General features: G+C 37.4%; 1 protein-coding gene across 1 annotated transcript in view; it reads left to right on the top strand.

Moving 5' to 3' along the window:
* LOC110972312 (centrosomal protein of 120 kDa) overlaps nt 1-17,581 on the top strand; it is a 44,729-nt gene that overhangs the window by 4,583 nt on the left and 22,565 nt on the right. The window contains exons 6-18 of the mRNA XM_051951174.1: nt 1,683-1,880; nt 1,958-2,182; nt 3,722-3,929; nt 3,998-4,193; nt 6,245-6,394; nt 8,816-8,998; nt 9,074-9,170; nt 10,004-10,147; nt 11,496-11,585; nt 11,669-11,761; nt 15,706-15,867; nt 15,937-16,059; nt 17,461-17,559. Coding sequence (XP_051807134.1) covers nt 1,683-1,880; nt 1,958-2,182; nt 3,722-3,929; nt 3,998-4,193; nt 6,245-6,394; nt 8,816-8,998; nt 9,074-9,170; nt 10,004-10,147; nt 11,496-11,585; nt 11,669-11,761; nt 15,706-15,867; nt 15,937-16,059; nt 17,461-17,559 — 1,968 coding nt within the window. The remainder of the gene's footprint in view (nt 1-1,682; nt 1,881-1,957; nt 2,183-3,721; nt 3,930-3,997; nt 4,194-6,244; nt 6,395-8,815; nt 8,999-9,073; nt 9,171-10,003; nt 10,148-11,495; nt 11,586-11,668; nt 11,762-15,705; nt 15,868-15,936; nt 16,060-17,460; nt 17,560-17,581) is intronic.

Genomic DNA, 17,581 nt, shown 5'->3' with positions numbered 1-17,581 from the left:
GCTCAGTGATCACTCACTCAGGCACGCATGTCCACACACACACACACGCACACACGCAGCCACATGGCCAAGTTTACTCACTGTTCAGTGTTCAGTCCGAAACGACAACACGTTGCAACGCTGTTTGGTCCACAAAACACTGAGTGCGGTGAAACATTACAATCTTAAGGCCGCCGGGCTAGCGTGGCTAATGCTAGCCTCCTATCCAGCTGCTCCCACAGTCGGTCCTCCGTCCTCCCGCTCACCGTCTGACAGCGGGTCTTATGGGTCTTCAGCCCGTTCTCCAAACCTCCTGCTTCAACCAAGCCAGAAGATTCCACGCCGCCACGCTCTGCCTCCTGCTCCACTAAGAGACCAAAAGAAGCCACCTGGAGTCTGATGAGCAGTGATGCCACCTGGTCTGAGTCTGCTGCTCCACCCAGACACGCTCACAACCAATCAAACCAATCAAACGGCATGCAGCCAGAGTAAAACAAGGCAGGATTACCTATAATAATAATAATCCCATTACCACCTGGCTGCACCCTCCCTCTTCTAAAAGATTTTGATGTCCTCATCAAAATCAAATAAAGTTTGTTTACTTTTTTAAATTTTATTTAGAGGACCCTAATAGTCTTATGATTTAGTGAAGAGGTCTCATTGGAAGTGGAACACAACGCCATGGGGTGGCAGCAGAGGACCTGACAGGAGCTGCTTCTGGGATCCCTGTAACTGACAGGATGTTCAGAGGATTTGCCAAGTTCATCACAGCTCAGCTTCATCACTGGACGAGGGACTGGCTTTGAGCGCCTCGGTGGTTGGATCTCCCCTTCAGTGTCTTGGTTGGAGGTTGGGTACATTTCTTTTAGCTTTTATCCAAAGCCCCCTCCCATATAACCGACGAGGCGGGCCGCCTCGCTGGTATAGGCAGCGCCTCATTAAAATTCTGCCGACATTGCCGCCTCACTGGTCCGCGGCAAAAAAAAAAAAAAAAGTGCAGCGCAAAACCCGCCGGACCGACAAGATCGTCCGCGGGGGGTGCACAGCTGCGGCGGAGACGGTGGAGACGGCCCGATAGTATATATAATTCCCCCCAACAACTTTCAGGTGAAAGTGACCCCACCACCTCACAGCCATTTCAACCCAGGGGAAACACTGATCCTAAGCGACGTACATCTGAGAGTAGATCCAACACCAGCAAAGATCTATTCAGGGGAAAACAACCTGGATAAGAGCCATGAAAGTAGTTAAAGCTTAGAACTGACCAACAGAGGTTTCTACTTATGTCAGAGTTTCATTCCTACGGATCTACCTAAGTCGGTTTTCACATAAGTCGAAACTCTGGTGAAAATGTAAACAAAGATGTTACGTGCATCGCGATATAGATCAGTTCTTTGTAAAAGCCCTGTTCCCAGAGTTTTATTCTGTCCAATTCCACTTCCATGGAGACGGCTTTCCTTTCCTTCAAGTGTCAGAAGAGTCTGACTTACACTGGGAGCCGTAATGAAGGTAAAAAGTTTGTGAATGTAGCACAATCCAAGGTGACGTAGAACCGGAGAATTCCATCTGATAGCGCCGCATGACGACGTATTCATCCACCCTGCAACCAACTAGTTCCGTGTAACCAGTTCTACTCTAACGATGAAGCGCTGTAGGTCGAGGACCTCCTGTTCTCAGGTGTAACCTTCTTGTTGTTCCTGCAGCTGATCCCCAGCACCATGAAGCTGTCGGCCGAGGGCTCAGACTTCTTCTTCTACTACTCTCTGCTGGGCAACGACATCACCAGCGAGCCGTTCCACAACCTGCTGAGCCCCGACTTCGAGCCGGAGCGCGCCTCGGTGCGCATCCGCAGCAGCAAACAGATCCTGCAGAGCTTCCTGTCCCAGCAGCCCAGTTTACAGGTGAGAACCGGAACCTCTCTCACCTCTTTACCTCTGGTCCTTCCTCTGCTTTAACCTCGAGCTTCCACCCTCCTCAGATCCACCTCTGCTGTGGGAACCACTCCCTGGGCAGCACCGACGTTTCCCTCTCGGCTCTTTCTGCTGTTTCTGTGGATCTGGAGGAGAAGCCGGCGACGGTGGAGGGAGCGTTCGTCCTGGAGCCTCCGAGACAAAACAAACTGAAGCTGCCGGTGGTTCCTGTGGACCTGCAGCCGACTGTAGGAGTCGCTGTTACCCTGAGGAGGGAGGAGGTCCCGCCACAGGTACTTCATTAACTACAGTTTATGCCAAGTGTCTGTCAGCATTCAGAGGAAATAAAAGCCTAGACCGCATCCTATACGGACCTATAATCATTAAATTATGAGGGGACTTTAAGTTTGACGCTTCTGTTTTAACCAGCGGTTTGGTGTTTACGATGTCTCAGATTCAGGATTTGTTAAAAATTGCAGATAAAGTTGATTTCCAAAAAACTTCTGAGACATCTCTGTCTAATCCATCGCATCTGTTTGATGAATGTTATTGTGAGAATAACGTCTGAATGTTTTCCCGGTGATCAGAAGGCGTTCACATGTTGGTAGAAATGGGAGTCATGGCCAGCAGAAGTTCACACAGGTTAAAAAGTTCATCCATTTATTTATTGTTTTACACACTCGCATTAAAGCTGCATTCTTTCTTTCAGCCAGCAGGAGGGAATCCACTTTATTTGCAATTTTTTAAACAAATCCTGAATGTGAGATCTGAACCACAACCTGAGGCCTGTTTGCCAGAATTTGCTGCATTCTCTCCATTCACCAGAAACCTCTGAACATCTTCTGAGAACTGTTTTTTTGGCTAATTGTTTGCATCTTTAAGTGTCATTTTTGCTTCCCTTTGTGTCATTTTTTCATATTTTTGTTTCAGTTTTTGTTTTTAATGTCATTTTTGTTTCTTTGTTTCATTTTTACATCTTTTTGTGTCCGTTTTGCATCTTTTGGTGTCATTTTTGCATCTTTTGTATCATTTATGCATCGTTTCGTGTCATTTTTAGTTCTTTAAATGTCATTTTTGCATCTTTTTGTGTCATTTTTAGTTCATTACATGTAATTTTTGGTTCTTTACATGTCATTTTTGCATCTTTTTGTGTCATTTTTGCATCTTTTTGTGTCATTTTTTAGTTCATTACATGTAATTTTTGGTTCTTTACATGTCATTTTTGCATCTTTTTGTGTCATTTTTGCATTGTTTTTATCATTTTTTGCATCTTTTGTATCATTTCTGCATCCTTTTGTGTCATTTTAGTTCTTTAAATGTCATTTTTGCATCTTTTTGTGTCATTTTTGCATCTTTTTGTGTTAGTTTTGCATCTTTTTTTGTAATTTTTTGCTTCTTTTGTGTAAGTTTTGCATCTTTTTATTTCATTTTGCATCTATTTTCTGAAGGCTCTATGAACATGTGAAAGCGGCGTCTTGTTTAATTTCCAACTTGTGAGATTTATTGAAACGTTCCACTGGATGAAGACTTTGTCAGCAGCTAGAAAATGGCTGTCAGAGATTATTCCTAGAAAGTTGAACAGATTTGTTTTATCTCGTAAAATAATTTAACAAAAGCATTCAATAATATAAATATTTTATGTTCTAAAAATTAAATCAAATCAGAGAAAACTGAGCAGAAATTGTTCTAAAAGTTGATGAGTTGACATGAAAGATTTATTATTTTATCATGAACAACAGGGAACACAAATAAATACGTCTCTGCACTTGATGGATCAAAGGTTTTTTCTTATCATTGTCATGTTGTTTAACATTTTTCTGTCATTTCTCCAGTCTGTAGGGAATAAAGAAGGTGCTGGAGCTCCTCCTCCTGCTGCTCAACAAAGACCTCGAAGCTGCTCTCCAGTCAGAAAACCTCCAGACCCTCCTCCTCCTCCTCCTGCTACTGCTCCTCTTCCTCCTCCTTCCTCCCACACTGAGAGTGAAGCTGAGAGTCTTCTGGAGGAGCTTCAACGAGCCAAAGATCAGGCAGAGCTGGCAGGTTGGTCTCAGAACACCACAGATCATCTCCAGATGTTCGGTTCCAGAGCTGAAAGTTTGTTCTTCCAGCTGCAGATGTGGAGGTTCCTGACGTTCTTCACCATCCTCCTGGAGCTGAAGGTGGAGCTGAAGGTGCAGCTTCGTCCGTCAGCGTTTCTGCTCCCAAGGTTTCCATCCCGTCCTCGGCTCACCACTACTGCTTCTCTCTGGACCTCCGCAGCCTCGGAAACCTCAGCCTGACTCACCCCATCGCCGCTACGCTCAGGTAGAAACACCTCCTCGTCTCCAGGATGGAAATGAGAAACGTCCCTGAGTGTTTTACATGAAGTACAGAACTGTGCAGAAGGTTTGAGGCACTTTAGATGTTTGGATTCTTCTGCAGCACAACAACATGTCCAGATGTTCAGTCTGAGTGTTGAAGAAGTAAATTTCTGAGCTTCATGATGAGACGGGAACAAAGATAAAGTATAAACAAAGATGAAGCAAGTCAGAGTGGTTTGTTGAACAGTCAGAGCTGGGTGTCGTCTAGAAAAGGCAGTCTTATGATGTTGAAGCATGCATGGATTAAATAGGTGCAAGAGCTGGTCTGCACTGGAAGAAATGCTCCTCTCAAAACAAGAAAAAAAAAAGCTTATTTCAAGGAACCTTTACCTTGAAATAAGTGGGGAAAAAACTGCTAATAGAACAAGTGAAAATGGCTTAGTAAGATTTCTTGAAATAAGACGTGATGTTTAGAATACTGAGATCTTAAAGTTATTTGAGAAAACTTATTCTAAGTTGTATTTTAGGTTTCAACCTTAGGAGTCTTAACATAAACCAGACATGCTTAAAAAATGCAGTTTTTAACTCAACAATAGGTTTTTGCTTTCATGTAACCTCCTAATTTGACAGCGCTCGATTTAGACGGTCGCCAGGTCGCCATTTGCGACTGAAAACCGATTTTGGCGACCAAAAATGACAAAAACACGCTGGTTAGGGACCCAAATATTTTGATTTGGGCTACTGACCTCCAAATCCAAGTTTCAGGGATGGCAATTTTCCGCGGATCCACGGATTTCCGCCGATTTATTTTAAATTTGAACACTTTATTGTCGCTGATGTTAACGTCGTTAACATCTCGCGGACTCCGTCGGATCCAGAACCAGCCCAGAATGTGGTGGCGGCATCCGGAGGACAGCACCAACTGAGCCTGAGCACCGTGAACGGAAAGCACCAAGCCACCGGAGCTGTCATTTTTAACTCGGCGGGTCCCCGGTCACAGACTGCTCAGACTCCCAGACTGGCTAGCTATCCCCCGCTAGCTGCTCGGCTAACACCTGCCGCTCCTCGCCGCTCATCTGCCCGGGACAAACCGCACCTGTTCCGGCTGTCAACGTCCCAGTCGCCCGCTAGGAGCTCCGGACAATGCGCTGCTCATTCGTGGGTGACTTTTCACGGCCGTGGGGGGTTTTAAGGCACACTTTGCCCAGCGGATTAATTTTTTTGGCCACTAAAAGTTGATTTTGGCTCCTAAAAATGTCTAAATTGATGTTTGTTGGTGGCCCAAAAAATCGGACCTCTCGGCCTTAAATCGAGTGCTGATTTGAGATGTGTTAAACTTATTTTGAGTTTTCAAGTCCCTCCATCTGCTGAAATGTCACTTGCTGAGTGAATTTATCTTAAATCGAGTAGGATGAGACATTTAGACTAAAAATGAGACGAATAGGCTTGATGACATTTTGAGTTTTGGCAGGGTAGAAGACATTTAATGTTCAGAGAAACTGTGGAAGGATAGTTGACACTAAGTATAGTGACAGGCTAAAGTTTAGTTTCTTACTAATTTATGAGCAATTAAACACCATAAGTGACAAAAGAAAGTGAGATTTTGTTTGAGATGTTAACGATGAACTCGTTAGAAAACAGTAGAAATGATGAGAAATGGCATGGAAGCTGCATTTTCTCAACATTTTAAAAGAGTATGACTAATTTTACGCATTTGATTCATAGTATTTATATATATGTATCAACAAAAAACTCATAGAAATGATAAAAATTCGCTACTTTGTAGTTTTTAACCAAAGTAAACGTCTTGGTCAAGTTAAAATTCACTTCTATGCTCCTATGAATCATTTTGAGCTCAAGTGTAGCTCTAGAAACAACAAAAGGTAGTTTTTAAAGTGTAATATTTAACATAATATTAGAGCAGTGGTGTTTAAAACAACATTTATTTTCATAGATAGCTCACAGTATTTTGATTTACAGGCTAAAGTTGAGGTTTTTTTGCTGATATAAGTCTCATTGTGTCCTTTACTGACTGATTTTTGTGTGTTTTTTCAGATATTCGTACCAGTTCTTCGGCAGTGCGGCTCCCATCATGACCAACCCTCCTGTGGAGCTCAGCAGGAACATGGAGGTTTGTCTTCCTCAGTCGTACTGCGCCTTCGACTTCGCTGCTCTTCCACAGCAGCTTCAGGACACCTTCCTCAGGTAGAACACCTTTATGTGCTCTCTACATGTGTTCTTAATGTGTTTACGTACAGAGCAAGCAGTGGGAGCTTTTTATCATTAATAATGTAGGACAAAGATCAGTGATGTTTGGAACGGATGTAAAAGTGAAGAAAGTAACAAACTCCAACACGAAACTCTATTAAAATGCTTTAGTTTGTTTGTGTTTTTTAATGTCATTTTTGTTTCTTTTTATTTCATTTTTGCGTCTTTTTGTGTCCGTTTTGCATCTTTTTGTGTCATTCTTCCACCTTTGTATCATTTTTGCATCGTTTTGTGTCATTTTTGCTTCTTTTGTGTAATTTTTGCATCTTTTTATTTCATTTTTGCATCACTTTGTCATTTTTAGTTCTTTACATGTCATTTTTGCATCTTTTTGTGTCATTTTTGCATCTTTTTGTGTCATTTTTGCATTCTTTTTATCATGTTTGCATCTTTTGTGTCATCTTTTGTATCTTTCTGTGTCATTTTTAGTTCTTTACACGTCATTTTTGCATCTTTTTGTGTTAATTTGGCATCTTTTTGTTTCATTTTTGCTTCTTTTGTGTCATTTTTGCTTATTTTGTGTCATTTTTGCATCTTTTTATTTCATTTTTGCATCACTTTGTGTCATTTTTGGGTTCTTTAAATGTCATTTTTTCATCTTTTTGTGTCATTTTTGCATCTTTTTGTGTCATTTTTGGTTCTTTACATGTCATTTTTGCATCTTTTTGTGTCATTTTTGCATCTTTTTGTGTCATTTTTAGTTCTTTACATAACACAAAACTCTATTAAAATGCTTTAGTTTGTTTGTTTTCCATGTTTTTAGCAGATAGAGCTGTGAGTATGAGTGACTACAGATAAAGGCCTGCGTGTGTTGTTTTAAAATCTATTTATTTTATAAAGAACTGGTGCAAAGAAATAACAATAATCGGTCTGAATACACAGATGATGTTTGCATGAGGTTTCTTTTACAGGATAAAGCCTGCAGAACTAAGTGTTCATTTATAGAAGAGTTCTGTTTAAATCCATTTCCACACAGAGTTGGTGATTAAAATTCCCTTTTACGGTGGGTAAATAACTTTTAAACCAGGAGATCAGTGCGTTTTTTACATCTACAGGTTTAAACTGATTTATCAAACGCTTTCAGAAATAACATTTTTTAAAGATTCTCCATCCACTCACATTTCAAAGTGCTGAAAATGGGCTATTTTCTAAAAGAGAAATGTGTCTCAGAAAGTTTCTGATTTAGACGTATAACATTTCACTACTATCTGTAATTGATGCTGTTAAAGTTCCATTTAAATCAGAGATGCTGCAGCAGTTCTAGAAATTAGGTGATTTGAGGTTGAATGACATCAATAATTATTGTTTCATAGCGTGGATTTTAGTACATTTTTATGTAAAGTTCTATTGCTACAGTAGTTATTCAGCTTAATGAAAGATAAAGTTGTGTTTTAATCTGAAGTTGTTTAAATTCTGCGCAGATTTTGTGATTTAAATGTCTTTTTTTGTTGTTGTTGGTAAATGACTTTTAAACCAACTAGTAAAGTGTTTTTAATTTTCTTAGTGCCCGTCAAAAAAAAAAAAAAAAAAAAAAAAAAGAGTGCCCGTCCAAAAAAAAAAGAGTGCCCGTCCAAAAAAAAAAAAAAAGAGTGCCCGTCCAAAAAAAAAAAAAAAGAGTGCCCGTCCAAAAAAAAAAAAAAAGAGTGCCCGTCCAAAAAAAAAAAAAAGAGTGCCCGTCCAAAAAAAAAAAAAAAAGAGTGCCCGTCCAAAAAAAAAAAAAAAGAGTGCCCGTCCAAAAAAAAAAAAAGAGTGCCCGTCCAAAAAAAAAAAAAGAGTGCCCGTCAAAAAGAAAAAAGAGTGCCCGTCAAAAAGAAAAAAAAGAGTGCCCGTCCAAAAAAAAAAAAGAGTGCCCGTCCAAAAAAGAAAAAAGAGTGCCCGTCAAAAAAGAAAAAGAGTGCCCGTCCAAAAAAAAAAAAAGAGTGCCCGTCCAAAAAAAAAAAAAGAGTGCCCGTCCAAAAAAGAAAAAAGAGTGCCCGTCAAAAAAGAAAAAGAGTGCCCGTCAAAAAAGAAAAAGAGTGCCCGTCAAAAAAGAAAAAAGAGTGCCCGTCATAAAAAAAAAGAAAAAAGAGTGCCCGTCATAAAAAAAAAGAAAAAAGAGTGCCCGTCATAAAAAAAAAGAAAAAAGAGTGCCCGTCAAAAAAAGCTTAAAGTGGGTTGAGGGGCAGTTTTTGAGATAGAAAATATTTGATTTATGCATATAAATTTTCACAAATATTGCTAAAAATACCAATCATTATTGCAGTTAAAGTTTCAGGAAAATCAGACGGTGGAGCAGAAATTCTTCTATGACTTGCTTTAAAAATGGTCGTTTTCTAGCGCTGATTTCCAGTGTTTTTGTCTGTGATTCCCCTGCTGCAGGTTTCCTCTGATCGTAGAGGTCTGGCACCGGGACGCCTCCAGCAGAGACCAGCTGATTGGCCGAGCCTCCGTCCTGCTGTCCCACCTGCTGAGTTCTGACAGGAGCCGGTTCCTGGGGCCCGCCGGAGAGCAGGGCTGGAGACAGAGCCACCAGGACCGGGTCCCCGTGGTCCAGACCCAGCGGTAGGAGGCGGCTCTGACCGTCCCGTCCCGTCCCGCTGACCTTAAACCTGTCTGACTCTGTTTTCTGTCCTTCAGAGCGGCTGAGAAGGTGGCAGAGCTGAGCTACGTGGCCACGCTGGAGGACCTGGGCCTGGTTAAAGCCACCGAGGTCATCGTGTCCGAGTCGTCACAGGTCAGAAAGGATGCCCACCCTCCCGTTGTCCTCATTTACGTTCATCAAAAAATAGTGTTTCATTGTCAGAAAAATATCCAAAAATTCAGCAAAAAAAATCCTCTTAAAATTTTAAAACCTTCAGGAAGAAAATCCCTCAAAAGTTTAATAAAAAAAAAAAATCCACCAAACTTTGCATGAAAATTCTTGTAAATATTTTCAAAAAATGAGTAAAAACCTTCCAAAAAAAATCCTGAAAATATCTAAAGTGATTAAATAAGTGTCAGTAAAACTTCTAATATTTCCTAAGAAACATTTTAACATTTCCTTTTTTCTGCCAAAAAATGTTCAAAAAATTCCCAGACATGTTTAAAATGTGGACATCAGAAATTTCACTGTGAAAATATATTTTTTTCCACATTCAACAAACATCTGCTCTCTCTAAATGTGCGTCTTTAGATTTTATTCAGTTCTGCTGTGGATGTTTAAGGTAGCAGACAGAACGACTTCTCATCCTTCTCTTGGTAAATTTAAGGTGTCCAGAGGCTCACATGAGTTAAATTTGAGGAATAATGAGGAAACCAATGTAGAAAAAGAAGGTAAATTAACCTGCAAGTTGTGCTTTTTGAAGAAATAAGGAGGAAAAAGTGTTGATATTGAGAATAAAAGTGCAGAATTGCTGATATTTAGCAAAAAAATAGTGTGTATAGAGTGTAAAAACAGAAACATTAATAAGCATTTAGGATGATTAATCCTGGGTCTGGGATTATTGGTTTTATTGCACAAGTTCAAAATCACAACAGACTTTTCGATCACATAGTCTGAACTTTTTTCCTCTCTTTATTCGTCTCCAGAATGAACCTCCAGCCCTCACTCGGCCGTCCTCCCACCCAGCGGCTCCCGTCCGGCCTCCGGCTCCCAGAGAAACGCTGGAGTATCGGACGGCTCTGGAGCTGGAGCTGTGGAAGGAGGAGCAGGAGGATCTGTTCGACCACCAGGTGAGAGCTGTTTTTACAAAGAGACGCTTACTGAACATTTAAACACGAGATCATCCACAGACACGGAAAACTCTGGTGTTAAGTAGATTTTTATTTCATTGCTGTACGTCTTCTGGCTGGAAATGACAAAAAAATTACAAAACATAAGATATTGTTATATAAATGTGTAATAGATGTTTTATTGTATGATAATGTTTGAAAATACAGTAGAAATGACCAGGATCAATTGAAATTCTATAGAAGCAGAATCTTCTCAACAATTTACAAGTTTTTAAAAATAGAAAAAACATAGAAATGGCTCAAATTTATCACTTTTTTATGCTATTTTACCCATAAGAAGCCTATTAGTCAAACAAAAAGTTACTTAAAGTCAAAATTTATGAAATTTTACTTACTTTTAATTTCATCTTTAAAATTTAATTTTATTTATCTATATATTGTATTTTTAATTTATTAATTATTTTTATTTATTTTTCTGTCATTTTTGAATTTATTTTCAATTTAAATATATTTAATTTCATTTTTACATATTGTGTTTTTTATTTATTAATTATTATAAATTATTTTTATTTTAGTTTAACTTTACCATTATTATTCTTTGCTTTATTTTTATATTTTTTTTAAATAATTATTTTTCTACTCATTTAACTTAATTTTATTTCCATTATTATTGTGGACTTTTTCTTGTTTTTCACAAAACCAGATCTTTGTCCTGAAATGATATAGAAGCAGAATTTTCTCAACAATTTACACATTTTTAAAGCCTACTAGTAATTTTGGATATTGCATTCAGGGTAAAATTATAGATATTTAGGGGAAAAAAACATAGAAATGACTCAAATTTATCACTTTTTTAATGCTATTTTACCCATAAGAAACCAATTAGTTAAACAAAAAGTCACTTTAAATCAAAATTTATTATGGGAATGAACTCTAAAAACAAAAAAGCTCCAAAATTTAGAATTTTAATTCAAGAAATGTTATATTTAAAATAATTTTGATGTTGCATTTGTTCTAAAATAGTCCGTCTGTTGCATTTAATGTTAGTATTTTGGTTTTTTTACTCATTTATTAACTGTTAAACATGATTATTTTGTGTGTTCATGTAAAATCTATCATTTTAAGAACGCTTTAGTGGAGTATAAACGTAGAAAACACGTAAATAAAACCCCAAACAGCAGCTCTGTCTGGTTTTTATCAGCCGCTCTTTGTTCTATAAAACGTCTGCGGCTTCAGCTCCTCTTTGAAGATCGTTTTTCTGTTTATTCAGGCTGTCAGACGTTCACTTTCCCCTCCTGTCCGCTGAGCGTTTCGTGTTCTGCCGGATTAAATAAAGTTTTCGTTCCAGCTGAGGAAGAAGGAGTCGAGCCACATGCAGGCGCTGGCAGAGGAGTGGAGGAAGAGGGACCGAGAGAGGGAAGCTCTGGTCAAGAAGAAGGTGGAGAACCCGCACAGACGCCCTCAGATCCTTCAGATTACAGAGCAAAGACGGACTTTAACGTCTCTGATCTGTGTTGGTAGGAGGTGGAATACAACCAGCTGGAGGAGCAGCTTCAGAAAACCCTGTCTGATCTGGAGAAGAGAGAAAAGCAGCTGGCCGAGGCCGAACTGGAGGTCAGAACTTACTGCCGGTTTTATCTGCAGTATCTGAGGGTCTAACATCCATAAGAATAGTTTATTATACAACAGGAGGAGACAGAGCTGTCCCAAAGAGACACAAAACCACACAAACAAGATGAAAAATGAGATACGAAACGAGACAGAAAAGAGATGTAACTGTCCCTAAGTGAAACAAAATGACAAAAACAAGATGAAAAATTACAAAAATGAGATGCAAAATGAGACAAAACAAGACAGAAAAGAGATGCAACTGTCCCAACATGACACAAAATGGCAAAAACAAGATGAAAAATTAGATACGAAATGAGACGAAACAATACAGAGAAGAGATATCACTGTCCCAAAGAGACACAAAACCACACAAACAAGATGAAAAATGAGACACGAAACGACACAGAAAAGAGATGCAACTGTCCCAAAGTGAAACAAAATGACAAAAACAAGATGAAAAATGACAAAAACGAGACACAAAATGACTAAAACGAAGCAAAAAAAAAGTGAACACAGAGATAAAACTGTCCTGAAGACGCATTAAATGACCAAAACAAGACACAAAATGGAAAAAGCAAGAAAAAATAAGACACTAAATTACAAAAACATGACAGAAACGAGACACAAAATGACACGAACAGGATGAAAAATTACAAAAATGAGACACAAAATTACAAAAACGAGACATGAAACAACAAAAATGAGACGCAAAATTACAAAAACGAGACAGGAAACGACAAAAACTGAGATACAAAATGAGACAAAACAAGACAGAAAAGAGAGATAACTGTCCCAAAGTGACACAAAATTACAAAAATGAGACAAAAAATGACAAATGGGACAAGAAATGAGACAAAACAAGACAGAAAAGAGATATAACTGTCCCAAAGTGACACAAAATGACAAAAATGAGACAAAAAATGACAAAAATGGGACGAGAAATGAGACAAAACAAGACAGAAAAGAGATATAACTGTCCCAAAGTGACACAAAATGACAAATGAGACAAAAAATTACAAAAATGGGACGAGAAATGAGACAAAACAAGACAGAAAAGAGATGTAACTGTCACAAAATGACAAAAATGAGACAAAAAATGACAAAAATGGGATGAGAAATGAGACAAAACAAGACAGAAAAAAGATATAACTGTCCCAAAGTGACACAAAATGACAAAAATGAGACACAAAATGACTAAGAGATAAAACTGTCCTGAAGACGCATTAAATGACCAAAACAAGACACAAAATGGCAAATGCAAGAGAAAATAAGACACTAAATTACAAAAACATGACAGAAACGAGACACAAAATGACACGAACGGGACGAAAATGACAATAATGAGACACAAAATTACAAAAACAAGACAGGAAATGACAAAAAATGAGATACAAAACAAGACAGAAAAGAGATATTACTGTCCCAAAGTGACTCAAAATGACAAAAACGAGACAAAAAATGACAAAAATGAGACGAGACATGATAGACATGACAAAAAGTTAGAAAAACGAGACAAAAAAATGACACAAACGAGACGAGAAATGACATAAACACCACAAAAAGTTACAAATATGAGACACAAAACGAGATTAAACTATCCTAAAGACGTATTAAAGAAAAAATGAGACACAAAACGACACAAACTAGACGAAAAATGACAAAAATGAGACACAAAACGATGAAAAAAGACGCAGTGAACACAAAGCATGAAGCATTTAATAACAAATGAGACACTAAATGATAAAAACAAGATAAATAGTGATGAAGGTTTGTTCAGTGGGAACTTTTTTCTTTGTCTTTCATCACTTCTGTGTGATTAGAGCATCCCATAATTCAGTGTTATCTGCACTCCTCACACTGTAGCTCCATCTTGTGGTCAAACACAGAGTAGCAGACTAAAAAAACAGAAAATCCAGTCTAGTTTTGGAAAATGTGCATGTTAGATAATTAAAGTTAAACTTGGTCCTGGGTATGTTTGAATATCATCTTTGATTTCTTTAATTCTTTGTTTTATTTTTAATTTCTGAAGCCATTCTTCAGGGTGCTAGATAAATAAATGAAATAATTAGTCAACTAATAAATAATTTAGTGTATAAAATGTTGTAAAACAGTGAATTAAAGGGTGTTTTTCTGAAGGCTGAGATGCCTTCAGATGTAAATAAACCAACAAATGCTCACAGTTTACCTTAGAAATGAGTTAAATGATCAATAATGATCAAAATATTTGATCCATTAAAGTATTCCAGCTCCAGTTAAGCTCTAAAGCAGACGACATTTTCACTTTCATCAGAATGTTTAACTGTGTTGTCAGATCAGCTCTGATGGTTGTTTGTGTTAGTTTTTTGTTTTATTGTGTCTCATTTTGTTTCTCATTTTTATCACATTTTGTCTCAATTTGTCATTTGTTGTCATGTTTCTGTCATTTTGTGTCTCGTTTGTGTCTTTTTTTGCCGTTTTTTTGTCTCATTTGTGTCGTTTTGTGTCTTGTTGCTGTTGTGTTTTGTCTTGTTTTTGTCATTTATTTCATTTTGTGTTCCATTTAAGTCATTTTTGTCTGTTTTTGTCATGTTTTGCCATTTTGTTACGTTTTGTGTTTTGTCATTTTGTTCTCATTTTTGTCATGTTTTGCCATTTTGTGTATCCTTTCTGTCATGTGTTGTCTTGTTTTTGTCATTTGTTTTTGTCTCGTTTGTGTTGTTTTTTATCGATTTTGTTTCATTTGTATTGTTTTTTTTGTCTTGTTGATGTCGTTTTTGTTTTGTTTGTGTTGATTTTGTCTTGTTTGTGTTGTTCTAGTCTCATTTTTGTTATTTTTTGTCTTGTTTATGTTGGTTTTTGTCTCATTTTTGTTATATTTTGTCTCATTTTTGTTATTGTTTGTCTTGTTTGTGTTTTTTTGTCTTGTTTGTATTGTTCTTGTCTCGTTTTTGTTATTTTTTGTCTCGTTTTTGTTATTTTTTGTCTTGTGTTGCTTTTTGTCTCATTTTTGTTATTTTTGTCTCGTTTTTGTTATTTTTTGTCTTGTTTGTGTTATTTTTTGTCTTGTTTGTGTTGTTTTTTTGTCTTTTGTATTGTTCTTGTCTCGTTTTTGTTATTCTTTGTCTCGTTTTTGTTATTTTTTGTCTTGTGTTGTTTTTTGTCTCGTTTTTGTTATTTTTTTGTCTTGTTTGTGTTGTTTTTTGTCTTGTTTGTGTTGTTCTTGTCTCGTTTTTGTTATTTTTTGTCTCGTTTTTGTTATTTTTTTGTCTGGTTTATGTCGTTTTGTCTTATGTCGTTTTTTGTGTAGTTTTTTGTCTTGTTTGTATTGTTCTTGTCTCGTTTTTGTTGTTTTTTGTTTTGTTTGTGTTGTTTTTTGTCTTGTTTGTATTGTTCTTGTCTCGTTTTTGTTGTTTTTGTTTTGTTTGTGTTGTTTTTGTCTTGTTTGTATTGTTCTTGTCTCGTTTTTGTTGTTTTTTGTTTTGTTTGTGTTGTTTTTTGTCTTGTTTGTATTGTTCTTGTCTCGTTTTTGTTGTTTTTGTTTTGTTTGTGTTGTTTTTTGTCTTGTTTGTATTGTTCTTGTCTCGTTTTTGTTGTTTTTTGTTTTGTTTGTGTTGTTTTTGTCTTGTTTGTATTGTTCTTGTCTCGTTTTGTTGTTTTTTGTTTTGTTTGTGTTGTTTTTGTCTTGTTTGTATTGTTCTTGTCTCGTTTTTGTTGTTTTTTGTTTTGTTTGTGTTGTTTTTTGTCTTGTTTGTATTGTTCTTGTCTCGTTTTTGTTGTTTTTTGTTTTGTTTGTGTTGTTTTTGTCTTGTTTGTATTGTTCTTGTCTCATTCTGTGTTTTGCTTTACTCAGTTTGTGTCTCATTTATTAATAATCACTTTAATTGTATAACGTCTTTCAGAAGAACAGTCACAAAGTGCTCTGACAGGTCGTTTTAAAGCTGTACATGTATTATTTCCTGTATGTTCAGACCCAGAGGCTGCAGAGGGAGCTGAGAGCTGAACATGATCTGGTCCAGAGGCAGCAGCAGGACGCCAGCAGGAGGCTGCAGCAGGACTGTGACCACCGGGTGGCGCTGGAGAGAGAGAAGGTCCGTCTGATGGAGGAGGAGCGAGGACGGCTGCTGCAGCAGGTAGGAACCGTCTGCTCGTTTGGTCCCGTTTCTCTGTAATTAATAAACTAATACTGAGTTTATGTTCAGATTACAGATGCAGAGTCTCGATACAAACATCTGGAGAGAGAGTTCCAGATGTTCAGAGAGCAGCAGAACGTCAGACCAGAGTTCAGACTGCAGGCAGACATCAACCTGCTCACTCTGGAGAAGGTCAGCAGCTCCTTTAAAGCTTTTACTGCTGAGAGAATATCAGAGCTGCAGCGTTAGATCCCAGATTAAAGAATGAAAACAGCTCATCTGCAGGTTCAGAAGGCGTTAATCCTCAGAACCACAAGAGGTTTCTGGGTTTTTTAACCCACTGTGGGTTCGTTTTTCTCTGTAACGAGACGAGAAATGACAAAACGAGACACAAAATGACAAAAACGAGACAAATAAACGACAAAATGTGATAAAACTGTCCCAAAGACATATTAAATGACAGAAACGAGACACAAACATGACAAAAAACGACAATGACAACAAAAATGATTTACAAAATGACAAAAACGAGACAAAAAGGAGACCAAAACATCAAAGACGAGACACAAAATGACAATAACAAGGCAAAACAATGACATAAATAAGTCAAAAAACAATACAAACAAGACACAAAATGACAAAAACGAGACAAATAAACGACAAAATGTGATAAAACTGTCCCAAAGACGTACTAAATGACAGAAACGAGACACAAACATGACAAAAACGACAATGACAACAAAAATGATTTACAAAATGACAAAAGCAAGACAAAGACGAGACACAAAATGACAATAACAAGGCAAAACAATGACATAAATAAGTCAAAAAAACAATACAAACAAGACACAAAATGACTTGTTTTTGTCGTTTTTTAAACCGTGTTTTCTCTTGAATTTGTAATTTTGTGTCTGTTGTTTTGTTCCCACATACTCTGAATATGAATAGTTATTTTGTCTCATTTTTGTAATTTTTTATGCAATTTTTTTGCCATTTTGTGTCTAATTTTTGTCATTTTTTGTATCATTTGTGTCGTTTTGTCTCCACATACCGTTGATATAACTTGTTTTGTCTCCTTGTGTCATTTTTCGTCTTGTTTGTGTAACTTTTTTGTCTCACTGTTGTTCTGTGTTTCTCATTTTTGTAATTTTGTGTCTCTTTGTGGTGGTTTTGTGTCCACATACAGCAGAAAGATGCTTCACCGTACTAAACAAACTCTATTTATTTATTTATTCTTCTAGTAGCTGTGATTTTCCTCCCAGTCTCTCTGTGGAAACACTGCCTGCAGTTCAACCTAATCTAATTTCAGTTTTCTCTGTCACACTTTGGTTTCTCAGACTCACTGAGGAGCTCAGGATTTTTAGTTTTTACAGAATACGGTGTTATTTTTTTTCTGAAAGTTGATCGAGACGTTTAGACAAACACGATTCAACATTTTCAGTTTATAGTTTGATCATTTTTCTGCCTTTAGTTTAGAATAAAAGGCTGTAAATCTGTATTTTCCACCATAATGTCAGTAAATGTTGATCATATTTGTGTAAACCTTTTAACTGTGTCTTTCCTGTGACTGATGGTTTCTCTGTGGTCGTTCAGGTGGAGCTGGAGAGGAAACTGGAGTCGACCACTAAATCCAAACTTCACTACAAGCAGCAGTGGGGTCGAGCCTTAAAGGAGCTGGCTCGCTTCAAACAGGTACAGATCATTTTTATAAAGA

This window comes from Acanthochromis polyacanthus, chromosome 7 (genome assembly GCF_021347895.1).
Source record: "Acanthochromis polyacanthus isolate Apoly-LR-REF ecotype Palm Island chromosome 7, KAUST_Apoly_ChrSc, whole genome shotgun sequence".
Lineage (NCBI taxonomy): Eukaryota > Metazoa > Chordata > Actinopteri > Pomacentridae > Acanthochromis > Acanthochromis polyacanthus.
The sequence above is the reverse complement of the archived record's forward strand: the minus strand, read 5'-3'. Positions and strand labels throughout refer to the sequence as shown.